This window comes from Oncorhynchus nerka, linkage group LG5 (genome assembly GCF_034236695.1).
Source record: "Oncorhynchus nerka isolate Pitt River linkage group LG5, Oner_Uvic_2.0, whole genome shotgun sequence".
In the NCBI taxonomy this organism is placed as follows: Eukaryota; Metazoa; Chordata; class Actinopteri; order Salmoniformes; family Salmonidae; genus Oncorhynchus; species Oncorhynchus nerka.
In genome coordinates, this window is record NC_088400.1 from 21,784,738 (window position 1) to 21,806,392 (window position 21,655).

The 21,655-nt window shown below is 43.6% G+C and overlaps 1 protein-coding gene across 2 annotated transcripts in view; it reads left to right on the forward strand.

The window, feature by feature from the left end:
* Window positions 1–21,655, forward strand: part of LOC115124837 (protein phosphatase 3 catalytic subunit alpha-like) — a 99,736-nt gene that overhangs the window by 58,145 nt on the left and 19,936 nt on the right. For both annotated transcript variants that reach the window (XM_065018457.1, XM_065018458.1), the window contains exons 7-13: window positions 1,816–1,893; window positions 3,039–3,133; window positions 3,223–3,348; window positions 3,719–3,802; window positions 7,903–7,987; window positions 8,067–8,164; window positions 9,565–9,612. In XM_065018457.1, coding sequence (XP_064874529.1) covers window positions 1,816–1,893; window positions 3,039–3,133; window positions 3,223–3,348; window positions 3,719–3,802; window positions 7,903–7,987; window positions 8,067–8,164; window positions 9,565–9,612 — 614 coding nt within the window. The remainder of the gene's footprint in view (window positions 1–1,815; window positions 1,894–3,038; window positions 3,134–3,222; window positions 3,349–3,718; window positions 3,803–7,902; window positions 7,988–8,066; window positions 8,165–9,564; window positions 9,613–21,655) is intronic.

Consider the following 21,655-nt stretch of genomic DNA (forward strand, 5'->3'; position numbering starts at 1 on the left):
TCTTGTGTGTTGAGTTGTTTGTATGTGAGACTAATGATTCCCCCCTGTATCTTGTGTGTTGAGTTGTTTGTATGTGAGACTAATGATTTCCCCCTGTATCTTGTATGTTGAGTTGTTTGTATGTGAGACTAATGATTCCCCCCTTGTATATTGTTTGCTTATTTGTTTGTATGTGAGACTAATGATTCCCCCTGTATCTTGTGTATTGAGTTGTTTGTATGTGAGACTAATGATTCCCCCTCCCTGTATCTTGTGTGTTGAGTTGTATGTATGTGAGACTAATGATCCCCCCCCTGTATCTTGTGTGTTGAGTTGTTTGTATGTGAGACTAATGATTTCCCCCTGTATCTTGTGTGTTGAGTTGTTTGTATGTGAGACTAATGATTTCCCCCTGTATCTTGTGTGTTGAGTTGCTTGTATGTGAGACTAATGATTTCCCCCTGTATCTTGTGTGTTGAGTTTCTTGTATGTGAGACTAATGATTTCCCCCTGTATCTTGTGTGTTGAGTTGTTTGTATGTGAGAATAATGATTTCCCCCCTGTATCTTGTGTGTTGAATTGCTTGTATGTGAGACTAATGATTTCCCCCCTGTATCTTGTGTATTGAGTTGTTTGTATGTGAGACTAATGATTTCCCCCTGTATCTTGTGTGTTGAGTTGTTTGTATGTGAGACTAATGATTTCCCCCTGTATCTTGTGTATTGAGTTGTTTGTATGTGAGACTAATGATTTCCCCTGTATCTTGTGTGTTGAGTTGTTTGTATGTGAGACTAATGATTTCCCCCTGTATCTTGTGTGTTGAGTTGTTTGTATGTGAGACTAATGATTTCCCCCCTGTATCTTGTGTGTTGAGTTGCTTGTATGTGAGACTAATGATTTCCCCCTGTATCTTGTGTGTTGAGTTGTTTGTATGTGAGACTAATGATTCCCCCTGTATCTTGTGTGTTGAGTTGTTTGTATGTGAGACTAATGATTTCCCCCTGTATCTTGTATGTTGAGTTGCTTGTATGTGAGACTAATGATTTCCCCCTGTATCTTGTGTGTTGAGTTGTTTGTATGTGAGACTAATGATCCCCCCTGTATCTTGTGTGTTGAGTTGTTTGTATGTGAGACTAATGATTCCCCCTGTATCTTGTGTGTTGAGTTGTTTGTATGTGAGACTAATGATTTCCCCCCTGTATTTTGTTTGTTTATTTGTTGTGATGTCTCTGCACAATTGTTGTTTTCTAGGACCGAACTGAGGGAGGGTGTGGGTTCGGTATATGGGGTGATTGGGGTGGGTGGCTTGGAGGGGGTTGGGGTGGGTGGACTGAGGTGTGTGGAGGGAGGGCTTGGGATATGGTAAAGTCTTTGTACATACATTAATGTACATTTTGTCAAATTTGTATAAAAAAATATATAAAAAAACAAAAAACATCCCACAATCCCTAGGGAGACTGTACCGTTCTGTTTCCATGACTACTGGTTACTATTGCTAGATTGGTGATTGATATTAAGACACAGTGAGGAAAAAAGAGCTTGAGAGAGATGGGGAGTGAGGGAGAAAAAAGAGATTAATAAAATGAGAGACCAGAGGATTGGAGTGATGGATAGTTGAGACTGTTGTCATAATATGGTGCTATACAATATGGAGCCTACACCAGTCTACTGAGAGGAACATACACTGCCCTCCTACTAGAGCTGGTTCTGCTATTCATTTTGGGCTTAATGATGACCCCTGGTGGTCATTCAATGTAAACTGTTTCAGAATAGGCCTACTATCCTAGTCTGATATAATGCAGGGTTGTTCAGAATGAAATCTCTCTCTCTCTCCAGTTACCCTGCAGTGTGTGAGTTTCTACAGACCAACAACTTGTTGTCAGTCATCAGAGCACATGAAGCGCAAGATTCTGGGTAAGAGGAGCCCTACTTTTTCTTTGGTTATTGACAAAACAATGTGTTATTCTTCACATGGTGAGTGACATAGTGACAGTAAACTCTAACTTAATGTATTATGTTTGAAAACATTCACCTGTCCACCACAGTGTGTGTTGATCCGGGGCTGGGGATGTGGGTTAAGTGTTTGGGGGCTGGGGTTGGGGTTAAGTGTTTGGGGGCTGGGGTTGGGGTTAAGTGTTTCTGGGGTGGGGATGGGGTTAAGTGTTTGGGGGCTGGGAATAGGGGTTAAGTGTTTGGGGGTGGGGATGTGGGTTAAGTGTTTGGGGTGGGGATGGGGGTTAAGTGTTTGGGGGTGGGGATGGGGGTTAAGTGTTTGGGGTGGGGATGTGGGTTAAGTGTTTGGGGAGTGGGGATGGGGGTTAAGTGTTTGGGGGTGGGGTTGGGGGTTAAGTGTTTGAGGGGTGGGGATGGGGGTTAAGTGTTTGAGGGGTGGGGATGGGGATGGGGGTTAAGTGTTTGAGGGGTGGGGATGGGGGTAAAGTGTTTGGGGCTGGGGGTGTGGGTTAAGTGTTTGGGGGTGGGGGTTAAGTGTTTGGGGGTGGAGATGTGGATTAAGTGTTTGAGGGGTGGGGGTGTGGGTTAAGTGTTTGGGGGCTGGGGATGTGGGTTAAGTGTTTGGGGGCTGGGGATGTGGGTTAAGTGTTTGGGGGTGGGGATGTGGGTTAAATGTTTGGGGGTGGGGATGTGGGTTAAGTGTTTGGGGGTGGGGATGTGGGTTAAGTGTTTGGGGGTGGGGATGTGGGTTAAGTGTTTGGGGGTGGGGGATGTGGGATAAGTGTTTGGGGGTGGGGATGTGGGTTAAGTGTTTGGGGGTGGGGATGTGGGTTAAGTGTTTGGGGTGGGAGTGTGGGTTAAGTGTTTGGGGGTGGGGATGTGGGTTAAGTGTTTGGGGGTGGGGATGTGGTTTAAGTGTTTGCAGCGTCAGGTTTCATAATCAAATCATTCCATTTCTAAACGCAGTTGTCCATAGTCAAGTCTAACCTTAACCACACAACAACCATATATTTAACCCTACACCCCTTAATGTTCAACCCCAATCTATGGAATCCTAACCCTAACCCTAATCCTAATCTGGATTCCCTGACTGTGTCCCTGTTTAGTTACCGAATGTACAGAAAGAGTCAGACTACAGGCTTCCCCTCCCTCATCACCATCTTCTCAGCACCTAACTACCTGGACGTCTACAACAACAAAGGTCCGAGACACACGCACGCACGCGCGCACGCACACACACCAGTAGGCTATGAGTGTGTAACAGGCCTGCCCACTCTCGCTCTCTCACAGCGGCGGTTCTGAAATATGAGAACAACGTGATGAACATCCGCCAGTTCAACTGTTCCCCTCATCCCTACTGGCTTCCCAACTTCATGGATGTCTTCACCTGGTCCCTGCCCTTCGTTGGAGAGAAAGGTGTGAACAACGACTACACGTATTACAAACACCAAAATAGTATGTTCTCTTAATATGTTCTCTATTGTGTCTCGGTCTTTGCCTCTCTCTCTCTCTCTCTCTCTCTCTCTCTCTCTCTCTCTCTCTCTCTCTCTCTCTCTCTCTCTCTCTCTCTCTCTCTCTCTCTGTCAATTCAATTCAATTCATTTGCTTTATTGGCATGGGAAAGTATGTTAACATTGCCAAAGCAAGTGAAGTAGATAATATACAAAAGTGAAATAAACAATTAAAAATAACAATAAACATTACATTAACAGAAGTTCCAAAAGAATAAAGACATTACAGATTTCTCTCTCTGTCTCTCTGTCTCTCTGTCTCTATCTTTCCACAGTGACAGAGATGCTGGTGAATGTTCTCAGTATCTGTTCAGATGATGAGCTCATGGAGAATGATGGAGAGGAAGAGGTCTATGATGGTAATCATACCTTTATAGAGCTTGTAGTCCTAAAAACCAATGAGTCACCTCTGGTCCGTTCAGCCATACCCCAATGAGTCACCTCTGGTCCGTTCAGCCATACCCCAATGAGTCACCTCTGGTCCGTTCAGCCATACCCCAATGAGTCACCTCTGGTCCGTTCAGCCATACCCCAATGAGTCACCTCTGGTCCGTTCAGCCATACCCCAATGAGTCACCTCTGGTCCGTTCAGCCATACCCCAATGAGTCACCTCTGGTCCGTTCAGCCATACCCCAATGAGTCACCTCTGGTCCGTTCAGCCATACCCCAATGAGTCAATGAGACACCTCTGGTCCGTTCAGCCATACCCCAATGAGTCACCTCTGGTCCGTTCAGCCATACCCCAATGAGTCATCTCTGGTCCGTTCAGCCATATCCCAATGAGTCACCTCTGGTCCGTTCAGCCATATCCCAATGAGTCACCTCTGGTCCGTTCAGCCATACTCCAATGAGTCACCTCTGGTCCGTTCAGCCATACCCCAATGAGTCACCTCTGGTCCGTTCAGCCATATCCCAATGAGTCACCTCTGGTCCGTTCAGCCATACCCCAATGAGTCACCTCTGGTCCGTTCAGCCATACATTTACATTACATTTAAGTCATTTAGCAGACGCTCTTATCCAGAGCGATGAGTCACCTCTGGTCCGTTCAGCCATACCCCAATGAGTCACCTCTGGTCTGTTCAGCCATACCCCAATGAGTCACCTCTGGTCCGTTCAGCCATACCCCAATGAGTCACCTCTGGTCCGTTCAGCCATACCCCAATGAGTCACCTCTGGTCCGTTCAGCCATACCCAAATGAGTCACCTCTGGTCCGTTCAGCCATACCCCAATGAGTCACCTCTGGTCTGTTCAGCCATACCCCAATGAGTCACCTCTGGTCCGTTCAGCCATACCCCAATGAGTCACCTCTGGTCCGTTCAGCCATACCCCAATGAGTCACCTCTGGTCCGTTCAGCCATACCCAAATGAGTCACCTCTGGTCCGTTCAGCCATATCCCAATGAGTCACCTCTGGTCCGTTCAGCCATACCCCAATGAGTCACCTCTGGTCCGTTCAGCCATACCCCAATGAGTCACCTCTGGTCCGTTCAGCCATACCCCAATGAGTCACCTCTGGTCCGTTCAGCCATACCCCAATGAGTCACCTCTGGTCCGTTCAGCCATATCCCAATGAGTCACCTCTGGTCCGTTCAGCCATACCCCAATGAGTCACCTCTGGTCTGTTCAGCCATACCCCAATGAGTCACCTCTGGTCCGTTCAGCCATACCCCAATGAGTCACCTCTGGTCCGTTCAGCCATACCCCAATGAGTCACCTCTGGTCCGTTCAGCCATACCCCAATGAGTCACCTCTGGTCCGTTCAGCCATACTCCAATGAGTCACCTCTGGTCCGTTCAGCCATACCCCAATGAGTCACCTCTGGTCTGTTCAGCCATACCCCAATGAGTCACCTCTGGTCTGTTCAGCCATACCCCAATGAGTCACCTCTGGTCCGTTCAGCCATACTCCAATGAGTCACCTCTGGTCTGTTCAGCCATACCCCAATGAGTCACCTCTGGTCTGTTCAGCCATACCCCAATGAGTCACCTCTGGTCCGTTCAGCCATACTCCAATGAGTCACCTCTGGTCTGTTCAGCCATACTCCAATGAGTCACCTCTGGTCTGTTCAGCCATACCCCAATGAGTCACCTCTGGTCCGTTCAGCCATACCCCAATGAGTCACCTCTGGTCCGTTCAGCCATACTCCAATGAGTCACCTCTGGTCTGTTCAGCCATACCCCAATGAGTCACCTCTGGTCCGTTCAGCCATACGCCAATGAGTCACCTCTGGTCTGTTCAGCCATACCCCAATGAGTCACCTCTGGTCCGTTCAGCCATACCCCAATGAGTCACCTCTGGTCCGTTCAGCCATACGCCAATGGGGAAAGAATACGATTTTAGGATAAACGCCAAAAATAAGGTCAAATCAAAGTTTATTTGTCACGTGCGCCAAATACAACAGGTGTAGACCTTACAGTGAAATGCTTATTTACAGGCTCTAACCAATAGTGCGAAAAAAAGGTGTGTGTGTGTGTGTGTGTGTGTGTGTGTGTGTGTGTTTGTAGGTAAGTAAAGAAATAAAACAACAGGAAAAAGACATTTGAAAATAACAGTAGCAAGGTAATATACAGACACCGGTTAGTCGGGCTTATTGAGGTAATACAGTGAGGGAGAAAAGTATTTGATCTCCTGCTGATTTTGTACGTTTGACCACTGACAAAGAAATGATCAGTCTATAATTTTAATGGTAGGTTTATTTGAACAGTGAGAGACAGAATAACAACAAAAACATCCAGAAAAACGCATGTCAAAAATGTTATAAACTGATTTGCATTTTAATGAGGGAAATAAGTATTTGACCCCCTCTCAGTCAGAAAGATTTCTGGCTCCCAGGTGTCTTTTATACAGGTAACGAGCTGAGATTAGGAGCACACTTTTAAAGGGAGTGCTCCTAATCTCAGTTTGTTACCTGTATAAAAGACACCTGTCCACAGAAGCAATCAATCATTCAGATTCCAAACTCTCCACCATGGCCAAGACCAAAGAGCTCTCCAAGGATGTCAGGGACAAGATTGTAGACCTACACAAGGCTGGAATGGGCTACAAGACCATCGCCAAGCAGCTTCGTGAGAAGGTGACAACAGTTGGTGCGATTATTCGCAAATGGAAGAAACACAAAAGAACGGTCAATCTCCCTCGGCCTGGGGCTCCATGCAGGATCTCACCTCGTGGAGTTGCAATGATCATGAGAACAGTCGATCATGAGGAATCAGCCCAGAACTACACGGGAGGATCTTGTCAATGATCTCAAGGCAGCTGGGACCATAGTCACCAAGAAAACAATTGGTAACACACTACGCCGTGAAGGACTGAAATCCTGCAGCGCCTGCAACGTCCCCCTGCTGAAGAAAGCACATATACATGCCCGTCTGAAGTTTGCCAATGAACATCTGAATGATTCAGAGGACAACTGGGTGAAAGTGTTGTGGTCAAATGAGACCAAAATGGATCTCTTTGGCATCAACTCAACTCGCCGTGTTTGGAGGAGGAGGAATGCTGTCTATGACCCCAAGAACACCATCCCCACCGTCAAACATGGAGGTGGAAACATTATGCTTTGGGGGTGTTTTTCTGCTAAGGGGACAGGACAACTTCACCGCATCAAAGGGACGATGGACGGGGCCATGTACCGTCAAATCTTGGGTGAGAACCTCCTTTCCTCGGCCAGGGCATTGAAAATGGGTCGTGGATGGGTATTCCAGCATGACAATGACCCAAAATACACAGCCAAGGCAACAAAGGTGTGGCTCAAGAAGAAGCACATTAAGGTCCTGGAGTGGCCTAGCCAGTCTCCAGACCTTAATCCCATAGAAAATCTGTGGAGGGAGCTGAAGGTTTGAGTTGCCAAACGTCAGCCTCAAAACCTTAATGACTTGGAGAAGATCTGCAAAGAGGAGTGGGACAAAATCCCTCCTGAGATGTGTGCAAACCTGGTGGCCAACTACAAGAAACGTCTGACCTCTGTGATTGCCAACAAGGGTTTTGCCACCAAGTACTAAGTCGTGTTTTGCAGAGGGGTCAAATACTTATTTGCCTCATTTAAATGCAAATCCATTTATAACATTTTTGACATGTGTTTTTCTGGATATTTTTGTTGTTATTCTGTCTCTCACTGTTCAAATAAATCTTCCATTAAAATTATAGACTGATCATTTCTTTGTCATTGGGCAAACATACAAAATCAGCAGGGGATCAAATACTTTTTTCCCTCACTGCATGTACATGTAGATGTGGTTAAAGTGACTATGCATATATGATGAACAGAGAGTAGCAGTAGGGTAAAAAAAAGGGGTGGTGAGACACGATGCAGATCTGAGGTTAACACAGGTTTAGGAGATCTTATACGTGTTGATTGGTAGGTTCCAGTTCACTCTATTGTTATGGCAATATAACCTTCCTTTTCACTTCCTTGTGATTGGTGTCCTGTGTTTTACTCCTCTGTGATTGGTTCCTTCCAGCCAATGCAGCGGCGGCTAGGAAAGAGGTGATCAGGAACAAGATCCGTGCCATCGGGAAGATGGCCAAAATGTTCCAAGTTTTACGGTGAGTGAGCTTCAGTGTGTGTGTGTGTGCGTGTGCGTGTGTGTGTGTGTGTTTAATCCTCTATATGTGTGTGTTTTAGGGAGGAGAGTGAGAACGTATTGACCCTGAAGGGACTGACACCCACTGGCATGCTGCCCAGCGGAGTTCTGTCAGGAGGCAAGCAGACTCTGCAGAGCGGTGAGTACACACACACACTGGCAAGCACGCCCACACACACACACACACACACACACACTGGCAAACACGCCCACACACATATACACACACACACACACACACACACACACACACACAGGCAAACACGCCCACACATATACACACACACACACACACACACACGCACACACACACACACACTGGCAAACATGCCCACACACATACACACACACACACACACTGGCAAACACGCCCACACACATATATACACACACACACACACACATATACACACACACACACACTGGCAAACACGCCCACACACATATACACACACACACTGGCAAACACGCCCACACACATATACACACACACACACTGGCAAACACGCCCACACACATATACACACACACACACACACACACACACACACACTGGCAAACATGCCCACACACATATACACATATACACACACACACACACACACTGGCAAACACACCCACACACTGGCAAACACACCCACACACATATACACACATATTTACATACACTCTCATGACACACACATACGTACACACTCACACACACATTCCCACTTTCTCACACACATGTGCATTCACACACTACTACATGTATCTATCTATTTGTCTGTCTGTCTGTCTGTCTGTCTGTCTGTCTGTCTGTCTGTCTGTCTGTCTGTCTGTCTGTCTGTCTGTCTGTCTGTCTGTCTGTCTGTCTGTCTGTCTGTCTGTCCACCCCTCTCTTTCCTTCATTTCCTTTCCTCTGTCTCTTTCTTTCTTTCTTTCTCTCTCTCTCGCGCTCCCTCTATCTTTATCCCATGTTCATCCTCTGTCACCCCCTCTCTCTTTCTCTCTCTGTCCCATGTTCATCCTCTGTCACCCCCCTCTCTCTCTCTCTCCCTATCCCATGTTCATGCTATGTCACTCTCTCTCTCTCTCTCTCTCTCTCTCTCTCTCTCTCTCTATCCCATGTTCATCCCCTCTCTCTCTCTCTCTCTCTCTCTCTCTCTCTATCCCATGTTCATTCTCTCTCTCTCTCTCTCTCTCTCTCTCTCTCTCTCTCTCCCTAGCCCATGTTCATCTTCTGTCACTCTCTCTCTCTCTATCCCATGTCCATCATCTGTTACTCACCACGTCAGTCAGTGTCACCCTCACCTCACTACTGCTGAGGAGTAATAGCCTGGTGTATGTGTGTATGTGTGTGAGCTAATGCTAGCTACCGAACATGCTAACACCAAATGCTAACACCAAACGCCCTCTGTACTGAGGGCTGCAGTGCCGCTAAGGGTTTTGCATGAATAACCCTCACCCTCCTCCCTCTTTCTCTCTCCCTCTCTTTCTCCTTCACTCTCTATCTTTCTCTCATTCTCACTCCCTCTTTCTCTTTCTCTCCATACTCAGCTACCATTGAGGCCATTGAAGCCATTGATCCTGTTGAGGACGCAGAAGGTAAATTCCACTCATGCATCAACAATGAGATTAAGCGAGTGAGTGTGTGAGAGAATGAAAAAGGTAGAGAAAGAGGGGGATAAGGCATGGCGACCCATCTACGCCATACACTTATCCACAATGCATTGAGCTCTTCTAACAGCACTGCTCATGGTGAAGCCTGACTGCTCTTATTCCTTCTCCTCACAGACACTCCCCTCTACACACTTCTCACACTTCTCTCTCTCACACACACACACACACACACACACACACACACACACACACACACACACACACACACACACACACACACACACACACACACACACACACACAAACACACACACACACACACACACTCCCCTCTACACGCTCCTCACACACACCCTCTAACTCACATTCCTCAAGACACTCTCCGGAAAAACACACACTCCCCTCTACACACTTCTCACACTTCTCTCTCTTACACACACACACACACACACACACACACACACACACACACACACACACACACACACACACACACACACACACACACACATACACACACTCCGGAAAACACACACACACAAACCAGCTGGGGGAGGAATCTGACCCTACGATAACTCTAACATCGTCCCTACACAATGACATCATCCCTACACAACCTCTGCTATTTTGTTTCGGTACAACAACATGTGCTGTGTGAAGCCTGTGGAGTTTTGCGTTGGAACCTTCCAGAAGGACAACCATCTCTGCAGCCCTCCACCAATCAGGCATTTACGGTAGAGTGGCCAGACGGAAGTCACTCCTTAGAAAAAGGCAAATGACAGCCCACATGGAGTTTGCAAAAGGTACCTAAAGGACTCTCAGGTCATGAGAAACAAGATTCTCTGGTCTGATGAAACCAAGATTGGACTCTTTGGCCTGAATGCCAAGCGTCACATATAGAGGAAACCTGGCACCATCCCCACGGTGAAGCATGGTGGTGGCAGAATCATGCTGTGGAGATGTTTTTCAGCGGCAGGGACTGGGAGACTAATCAGGATCGAGGGAAAGACGAACAGAGCAAAGTACAGAGAGATCCTTGATGATAACCAGCTCCAAAGCTTAGGACCTCAGACTGGGGCAAAGGTTCACCATCCAACAGGACATTTCTGGAGAGATCTGAAAATAGCTGTGCAGCGAAGCTCCCCATCCAAACTGACAGAGCTTGAGAGGATCTTCAGAGAAGAATGGGAGAAACTCCCCAAATATAGGTGTGCCAAGCTTTTTAATACATATGCAAACATTTCTAAACATTTCTAAAAACCTGATTTTGCTTTGTCATTATGGGGTATTATGTGTAGATTGATGAGGGGAAAAAACAATTGAATCCATTTTAGAATTAAGCGGTAACATAACATGTGGGAAAAGTAAAGGGGTCTGCAGTGTATATAGCTTGGAGCTACCGAATGACATTTTTGGTGAGTTTGGACATTTACAAGCGAATGTGAATGAGAGACACTGTGCAAATGAACAACGTTTTGACACATGCTTGTCTGAGGTTAGAAGCAGCATGTGAACTGTTGTGGAAATTCTAACCAATTGAGAGAGACTTTGTTATTTCTTCAAACAATCCATCTTTATTAATAAGAATTGCAATAATGAAGCTGGTCAGTCATGCACCCTGAAGTGTAAGGCTAAGAGCTCGATGACACAATGAGTACAGAAGCCTTATATAGTCAAACTATCTTACACAAGCACATACAAAACATCTTGGTATGTGTTCATGTGTGGTGAATGAGACTAAACTATGATAGAAGGTGCACACTAACTGTAAATTGGTCGTCTCGTTCTGTAGCAACAGCTAGTTATTCTACTCTTCAGGTGAGATCTCAAAACAACAGCTAGTTATTCTACTCTTCTAGTGAGATCTCAAAACAACAGCTAGTTATTATACTCTTCTTGTGAGATCTCAAAACAACAGCTAGTTATTCTACTCTTCTAGTGAGATCTCAAAACAACAGCTAGTTATTCTACTCTTCTAGTGAGATCTCAAAACAACAGCTAGTTATTCTACTCTTCTTGTGAGATCTCAAAACAACAGCTAGTTATTCTACTCTTCTTGTGAGATCTCAAAACAACAGCTAGTTATTCTACTCTTCTTGTGAGATCTCAAAACAACAGCTAGTTATTCTACTCTTCTAGTGAGATCTCAAAACAACAGCTAGTTATTCTACTCTTCTAGTGAGATCTCAAAACAACAGCTAGTTATTCTACTCTTCTAGTGAGATCTCAAAACAACAGCTAGTTATTCTACTCTTCTAGTGAGATCTCAAAACAACAGCTTGTTATTCTACTCTTCTAGTGAGATCTCAAAACAACAGCTAGTTATTCTACTCTTCTTGTGAGATCTCAAAACAACAGCTAGTTATTCTACTCTTCTTGTGAGATCTCAAAACAACAGCTAGTTATTCTACTCTTCTTGTGAGATCTCAAAACAACAGCTAGTTATTCTACTCTTCTAGTGAGATCTCAAAACAACAGCTAGTTATTCTACTCTTCTTGTGAGATCTCAAAACAGCAGGAAATCAGTTCAGTTTCTCGGAAGAAAATCAACGGTTTCCTGAATGGGGTCAAGCAAACACTTTTTGCGGTCTGCCCAGAGGGTGTGTGGTTGCACACCCACACACACATACACAAGCATAAACTTCAAGAGATCCTTCAACACATTAGAAGTCATATAAACTGAAAGAGGTTAACATAGATTTTTGTGTCTGTGTGGAGCCTGGAGTCGTTAGGGCAACAGTCCTGCCTGCTCTGCTCGAAGAAGATGGGGCAATAGCAGACGGGCCAAGAACGGAGAGGAGAAAAAACACCATAAAATCAAGATAGCAGGCAGTTGTACAGATTTCTCAAACACGGCAGAAAGCTAACACAATATGATGCCCCGTCTCCTTATTAATTCAGCCACTTACTGAGATAACTAGGAAGTTAATGGGACGCATTAATGCAGAATGCTGCGATTTTCACGCAGACAAAAATATTAAACACATAAGAAATATCTTGCTGCGTCTTGAAGACGCAGATCTAAAGTGCTTCTTATTGTCATTTCTGCTCGGCATCAGACACATTTTGTGCTTCAGTTGCACTTCTCCACTCGGCTGACAGAGCTCTGACTAATGTGTAGCTACTTTTCTTTCTCTGGTACTTTTCCATATAGACTAGTTTTCTCTGTTGGTTTTCCACATAGACTAGTTTTCTCTGGTACTTTTCCACATAGACTAGTTTTCTCTGGTACTTTTCCATATAGACTAGTTTTCTCTGTTGGTTTTCCACATAGACTACTTTTCTCTGGTACTTTTCCACATAGACTAGTTTTCTCTGGTACTTTTCCATATAGACTAGTTTTCTCTGGTACTTTTCCATATAGACTAGTTTTCTCTGTTGGTTTTCCACATAGACTAGTTTTCTCTGGTACTTTTCCATGTAGACTATTTTTTCCGGTATAATGCAAGATTGACTTTAAGCAAAACTTTAGGAAATGTAGCTAGATACATTCTGTCTATGATAAACATTAGAAATATGATGGCAATGCATCGTTTTTTGCCCAAAATACCTTGCTTTTTCATTGTAAACTCATTTACTTGTGTGGCTGCCAGACAAATAGCATTGTACTTCTGTTATCATCTGATGAAAATGAAGCTATTTTCTGCTGAATGTGTTGAACAAAAATGTATACTGAACAAAAACATAAACGCAACATAGAACAATTTCAACTATTTTACTGAGTTACAGTTCATAGAAGGAAATCAGTCAATCGAAATACATTCATTAGGACCTAATCTATGAATTTCACATGACTGGGCAGGGTGCCATCCATGGGTGGGCCTGCGAGGGCATAGCCACCCCCCCTTAAGAGCTAGGCCCAGCCAATCAGAATGAGTTTTATTACAGACACAAATACTTCTCAGTTTCATCAGCTGTCTGGGGGGCTGGTCTCAGATGATCCCACTGGTGAAGAAGCTGGAAGGGACGTCCTGGGCTGGCGTGGTGACACGTGGTCTGTGGTTGTGAAGCCTGATGGGGACGTCCTGGGCTGGCGTGGTGACACGTGGTCTGTGGTTGTGAAGCCTGATGGGGACGTCCTGGGCTGGCGTGGTGACACGTGGTCTGTGGTTGTGAAGCCTGATGGGGACGTCCTGGGCTGGGGTGGTGACACGTGGTCTGTGGTTGTGAAGCCTGATGGGGACGTCCTGGGCTGGCGTGGTGACACGTGGTCTGTGGTTGTGAAGCCTGATGGGGACGTCCTGGGCTGGCGTGGTGACACGTGGTCTGCGGTTGTGAAGCCTGATGGGGAGGTCCTGGGCTGGTGTGGTGACACGTGGTCTGCGGTTGTGAGGCCGGGTTGGACGTACTGCCATATTCTCTAAAACAACGTCGGACGCGGTTTATGGTAGATAGACAAAGGCGGGTGGATTATTTTATTCAATTCTCTGGCAACTGCTCTGGTGGACATTCCTGCAGTCAGCATGCCAATTGTGCGCTCCTTCAAAATATAGACATCTGTGGCATTGTGTTGTGTGACAAAACTGCATATTTTAGTGGCTTTTTATTGTCCCCAGCACAAGGTTTACTTGTGTATTGATAATGATGTTTAATCAGATTCTAACAGGGATGTAAAAAATAAATAAGCTTTTTGCATTTTTTCTCTTAACCTGTGGTACAAGTTGACTGCAGGTATTTACTTAAAAAGTAGCTACAAATATTAAAATGTATTGAAAAACCTCAAAGAAATAGTTTAAACAGTATTGAAAACCAAACCCCTAACTATTTCCAAATACCCCATATATATTTTATTTATTTATTTAACTAGGCAAGTTAGATAAGAGCAAATGCTTATTTACAATGACGGCCTACCCCGGCCAAACCCGGACGATGCTGGGCCAATTGGGTGCCGCCCTATGGGACTCTCAATCACGGCCCGATGTGATACAGCCTGGAATCAAACCAGGGACTGTAGTGATGCCTCTTGCACTGAGCTGCAGTGCCTTAGACCGCTGCGCAACTCGGGAGCCCTATAGGGTATATACGGCATACCGCCCAAGCCTAGTAACTGGTTATCGTGTGTAGGAACTGCTTATCGTGTGTGTATGTAGCAAGCAGGCTTGTGGACAATTCCATTTCAATTCCAATCAATTCAGAATTAAACCAAATTCCAATTCCAAATTTTCCTAATTTAAAAGCATAGAAAATAATTGGAATTTCAGTATACTTCCTGTATTGACTGGAATTGAAATTAAGTTGACCCCAAGCCTGGTACACACATATTGTATATATTCCATATATATTTTATATAGTGCCAAATAGGGGTTTCTTTGGGTCCTAACGATAGTAGATCCCTTTTTCGTGCTGTATAGAACCCTTTTTGAAAGGTTCTATAAAGAAACATGCTCATACGGTTCTAAATGGAACCTTTATAGTGTTATAAAGAACACTTTCCTGAGGCTCTATAAAGAACATGAGTCATATGTAACCATCACTGGCCATAGTCGTATTTAACATGTAAGGGCATAACACAACTGATAGACTGGAATGACATGCTCACTCACAGTTGAAAAGGAGCCGTGAGCAAACCAAGCCCCAAAATATTTGAATGAGCCGACACCCCTACATCTGAATTTTCACTAAAAGAGGAAAGAACCAATTTTCAGAAATGCAAAGAACCATTGAAGGGCTCAAACGGTTATTTGAGTCATTATGGTTCCACATAGAACCACCATCTAAAAATAGCCCATATTAACATATGAAGCCTGAGGAACAAGTTCCATGAAGTCAATAATTTGCTAGTAACAGATGACATTCATATTCTGACAATCTCTGAAACTCACTTAGATAATACCTTTGATGATACAGTGGTAGCAATACATGATTATAACATCTACCGAAAAGACAGAAATGCCGGAAATGTCAGAACGACATTCCTGTAAAACTTAGAGAGGAGCTCATGTTAAATACTGTTGAAGTAATATGGCTACAGGTTCATCTGCCTGACCTAAAGCCCATTCTTGTGGCAAGCTGCTATAGACCACCAAGTGTTGACAGTCAGTATCTGGATAATATGTGTGAAATGCTTGATAATGTATGTGATATCAACAGAGAAGTATATTTTCTGGGTGATTTAAATATTGACTGGCTATCATCAAGCTGCCCACCCAAGTAAAAAATCCATAGTGTAACCAGTGCCTGCAAACTGGTTCAGGTTATCAGTCAACGTACCAGGGTAGTTACAAACAGCACATGAATTAAATCATCAACATCTGTTGATCACATCTTCACTAATGCTGCAGATATGTGCTTTAAAGCCGTATCCAGATCCATAGGATGTAGTGATCACAATATAATAGCCATATCTAGGAAAACCAAAGTTCCAAAGTCTGGGCCTAATATGATGTATAAGAGGTCATACCCAAGTTTTGTAGTGATTCATATGTTGATGATGTAAATAATATTTGCTGGTCTGTGGTATATAATGAGGAGCAACCAGACACTACATTTGACATATTTATGAAATTGCTTATTCCAGTTACTAATAAGCACACACCCATTAAGAAAATGACTGTAAAAACTGTTAAATCCCCTTGGATTGATGAGGAATTGAAAAATTGTATGGTTGAGAAGGATGAGGCAAAAGGTATGACAAATAAGTCTGGCAGCCCAACTGATTGGCAAATGTACTTCAAATTTAGAACTCATGTTACTGAACTAAATAAAAATAAAAATAAACTATACTATGAAACAAAAATCAATGATATAAAGAATGATAGTAAAACGCTTTGGAGCACCTTAAATGACATTTTGGGAAAAAAGGCTAACTCTGCTCCATCATTCATGGAATCAGATGGCTCATTCATTCAAACTTAGGTATGACATGTCAGCAACAAAAGCTGACACTACACATCCAAGTACAGTTAAAGTCGGAAGTTTACATACACCTTAGCCAAATACATTTAAAATCAGTTTTTCACAATTCCTGACATTTAATCCTAGTAGAAATTCCCTGTCTTAGGTCAGTTAGGATCACCACTTTATTTTAAGAATGTGAAATGTCAGAATAATAGTAGAGAGAATGATTTATTTCAGCTTTTATTTCTTTCATCACATTGCCAGTGGGTCAGAAGTTTACATACACTCAGTTAGTATTTGGTAGCATTGCCTTTAAATTGTTTAACTTGGGTCAAACGTTTCGGGTAGCCTTCCACAAGCTTCCCACAATAAGTTGGGTGAATTTTGGCCCATTCCTCCTGACAGAACTGGTGTAACTGGGCCAGGTTTGTAGGCCTCGCACATGCTTTTTCATTTGTGCCCACAAATTTTCTATAGGATTGAGGTCAGGGCTTTGTGATGACTTTGTTGTCCTTAAGCCATTTTGCCACAACTTTGGAAGTATGCTTGGGGTCATTGTCCATTTGGAAGACCCATTTGTGACCAAGCTTTAACTTCCTGACTGATGGCTGAGATGTTGCTACAATATATCCACATACATTTCCTCCTCGTGATGCCATCTATTTTGTGAAGTGCACCAGTCCCTCCTGCAGCAAAGCATCCCCACAACATGATGCTGCTTCAATGTCGGGATGGTGTTCTTCGGCTTGCAAGCATCCTCCTTTTCTTCCAAACATAACGATGGTCATTATGGCCTAACAGTTCTATTTTTGTTTTATCAGATCAGAGGACATTTCTTTTGTACCTGCTTCCTCCATCATATTCACAGGGTCCTTTGCTGTTGTTTTGGGATTGTTTTGCACTTTTCGCACAAGAGTACGTTAATCTCTAGGAGACAAAACCCGCTTCTCCTTCCTGAGAGGTTGGACGGCTGCATGGTCCCATGGTCTTTATACTTGCGTACTATTGTTTGTACAGATGAACGTGGTACCTTCAGGCTTTTGGAAATTGCTCCCAAGGATGAACCAAACTTGTGGAGGTCTCCAATTTATTTTCTGAGATCTTGGCTGATTTATTTTGATTTTCGCATGATGTCAAGCAAAGAGGCACTGAGTTTGAAGGTAGGCCTTGAAATACATCCACAGGTACACCTTCAATTGACTCAAATGATGTTAATTATTCTATCAGAAGCTTCTATAGCCATTACATACTTTTCTGGAATTTTCCAAGTTGTTTAAAGGCACAGTCAACTTAGTGTATGTAAACGTCTGACCCACTGGAATTATGATACAGTGAATTATAAGTGAAACAATCTGTCTGTAAATAATTGTTGGAGAAATTACTTGTGTCATGCACAAAGTAGATGTCCTAACCGACTTGCCAAAACTATAGTTTGTTAACAAGAAATTTGTGGAGTGGTTGAAAAACAAGTTTTAATGACTCCAACCTAAGTGTATGTAAACCTCCGACTCCAACTGTATATCGGACCAAATTATGAAAGACAATAATTGTACTTTTGAGTTCCGTAAAGTCAGTGTGGAAGAGGTATTATTGTTGTCTATCAACAATGATACGCTAGTAAAGTAAAGTACTTCAAGCACATATTTTCATTTCAGTCTCCTCCATCTCCACTAACTGTATGGATTGTATGGATATAGTTCCTATTAATAATGTAACATTAGCAGCTGTACAGAAAGACTCATGTGAAGGCCAAATTACAGAGGAGGAACTTCTTGATGCAATTAAAGCCTTTAAGTCCAGGAAATCTTCAGGGCTGGATGGCGTACTACCAGTGGAGGTATTCCAAACATTTGTTGATATACTCAGAGGACTGTTATTAGCATGTTTTAACCACTCCTAAATAAATGGTATATTATTAAACACTCAACAAGAAGGTTTGATTTCATTATTACTGAAACAGGATCCAAGTGGTATATATAAAGATCCAGTCCATTAAAAAAATTGGAGGCCTCTTACACTTCAGTGTTTTGATGCAAAAATTCTAGCTAAAGCACATTGAATTCTGTGCTTAGCGCATAGTGTTAAAAAGGTTTTGTCAGATATTTGTAATCCTAATCAGACAAGAGTACTGGAAACAATAGAACACTATGAAACATCTGGGAAACCAGGCCTGGTTTTCATAGCTGACTTTGAAAAGGCTTTTGTTAAAGTACGACTGGAGTTTAAATATAAATGCCTGGAATATTTCAATTTTGGAGAATCTCTTATAAAATGGTGTCATTGTACGCTGATGATTCATGTTTTCTTTTAAAACCACAATTAGAATCCCCACACAGCCTCATAGAAGATCTAGATCAGTGGTCACCAAACTACGGCCCGCGGGCCGGATACGGCCCGTCAGCACATTTGGCCCGGCCCTCTGAACAATACCAGAGACGCTATCGAATTTTTTTCCTATTTGGCCTCCAGAAAAAAAATCCTAGGCCCGGCCCTGTCAAAGAGAGAACGGAATAATGGCGAAAAGGTTAGGTAAGAGAAAAATTGATTCAGAATGCAGGGTATTTAACCTGCAGTGGACAAACAATTTTTTTTTTGTTCAATGCAAAGAAAAGGCTGTTTGTCTCATCTGTCAAGAGACGGTGGCGGTATTCAAAGAATACAATCTTCGCCGACACTATGAATCCCGTCACAAAGATAAGTACGATAGCTTGCAAGGCCAAATACGAGCAGACAAACTCTCAAAGCTAAAAAGTGGACTACTATCTCAGCAGAATACATTTGTACGCCAAGCTCAGCTGAACCAGGCATCCGTTCGGGCCAGCTTTCGGGTTGCTAAACTGATAGCAAGAAGCGGTAAGCCTTTCACTGACGGAGAGTTTGTTAAGAAATGTATGGATGCTGTCGCGGAGGAGGTGTGTCCCGAGAAGAAAGATGCATTTAATGCCGTAAGTCTGTCGGCGAGTACAATCACCAGACGCGTTGAAGAAATCGGGAGTAATGTATATGCCCAGCTGCAGCAGAAGACGAAAGAATTTGACTTTTTTCATTAGCACTGGATGAGAGCACGGACGTGCAAGACACAGCGCAACTGCTCATTTTTATTCGTGGAGTTAGCGCAAACTTTGAGATATGCGAGGAGCTGGCAGCCCTCCAAAGTCTCAAAGGGACTACAACGGGAGAGGATATTTTTGACAAAGTGTGCCAAACCATGGAGAAGTTGGACCTGGACTGGTCAAAGCTAGCTAGCATCACGACTGACGGGGCTCCTAGCATGGTGGGCGAAACTCGCGGTCTAATAGGACGCATGAACCGGGAGTTGGAAAAAAGGGGTCTCACCGCCCCGCTACGAGTCCACTGCCTAATTCACCAGCAAGCACTGTGCTGCAAAGTGTTGAAGTGGGATTCTGTAATGAAGGTTGTGGTGTCGTGCATAAACTTCATCAGAGCAAAGAGACTTAAACACAGGCAGTTCCAAGAATTCCTGTCTGAACTGGAGTCTATGCACGGAGATGTGCTGTACTACACAGAGGTCCGATGGCTGAGCCGGGGCAGAGTTTTGAGGCGTTTTTACGAGCTGCTACCCGAAATTAACGCATTTCTTCATTTAAAAGACAAAACGGTCCCAGAGCTGATCGACCCAGAATGGAAATGGCACCTCGCATTGTTAACAGACGTGACAGAAATACTTAACAGCCTTAACTTGCAGCTACAAGGCGAGGGGAAACTCATTTGCGACATGTATTCACACATAAAAGCATTTGAGGTGAAATTAGCGCTGCTTTTGGAACAAGTGAAAAAGCGCAACTTCGTCCATCTTCCTGCTACCCAAAACCTGTCGACAGAGAACCCAGCGGTCCCGTTCCCAGCTGAAAAGTGCGTGGAAGCACTGGAAATGCTGAAGGCGGAGTTCGGTGTGCGATTCAGTGAACTACATGTTCATGCAAAAGAAATCCGTCTTTTTCAGAACCCCTTTGTTGCCGACATTGATGAAGCCCAGCCTTCATATCAGTTTGAGTTGGCTGAGTTACAGAACTGTGATGTTCTGAAAGACGCATTCAAGCCCAACAGTCTCATTGACTTCTATGCCGCCCTCCCAAACGACACATATCCAAACATCAAAAAACACGCAATGAAAATGTCCACAGTTTTTGGCAGCATGTATATCTGCGAGAAAACTGCTGAAAACCCCGATGAGATCAAGATTGACAGATGAACATTTGCATCAGTGCTTGAGACTGGCTGTAACTAGAATGGAACCTGATATTCAACTTCTCACCAGCCAGATGCAGGCCCACAGTTCACACTGATGAACATACATAGGTAAGCTCACTTTTCTGACTTGAATGAGTCATTCTGAGCATAAACAAATATAATCATAATAAAATCTACTGGGATAAAATCCATCTTTACAACCATACTGGTAGTGAAATGTATTGTGCTGTGTAGGTGCTGTATCACTTAGTTCAGTTTCTCAACCTGCTTCTTTTGTGGTTTTCACAGGGAAGTTGATGAGAGAGAGCTGCAAACAGCGGTGTCTACAAGCCTACTGGAACCTACAAAAGGATTATAAGGAAGGAACACAAGAACTTTAAGAGACTGCTCATATGTGTCAGAGAGATTCTGCTCTGACAACTGAGCTGAACTTTTATCTGTTAAGATTGTGCATGGCACGACAGAAAGTTAATGTTCCATGGCTTTTTTTTCTATGAAGAACCCAGAGAGAGTTATTTAGTTATTATTTATTTCCTGTTTTTTCTGTGAAGAACTCAGAGAGGGTTATTTAGTTATTATTTATTTCATTAATAGTGTTATTATTTGTTTCCTGACTTTTTTTCTGGAAAGAACCTGGAAAGGGTTATTTGGTTATGTGTGGCTTTCTGGAAAACAATAAATTTTTTAAGCTCCCCTACGATCGTCACACTTTTTCTGTTACAAACTGACACCGGCCCCCCATCAGAGAAGGGAAAAGTTATGTGGCCCTCACAGGAAAAAGTTTGGGGACCCCTGATCTAGATACTTGTTCTAACCTCTCTGGATTAAAACCAAATTATGATAAATGTATATTATGAATCACCAAAAAAATACAACTTTTACATTACCGTGTAGTTTACCAATAAAATGGTCTGACGGGGAAATGGACACACTCTGTATACATATCCTGAAAGAAAGACATGATCTCACTCCAATACAT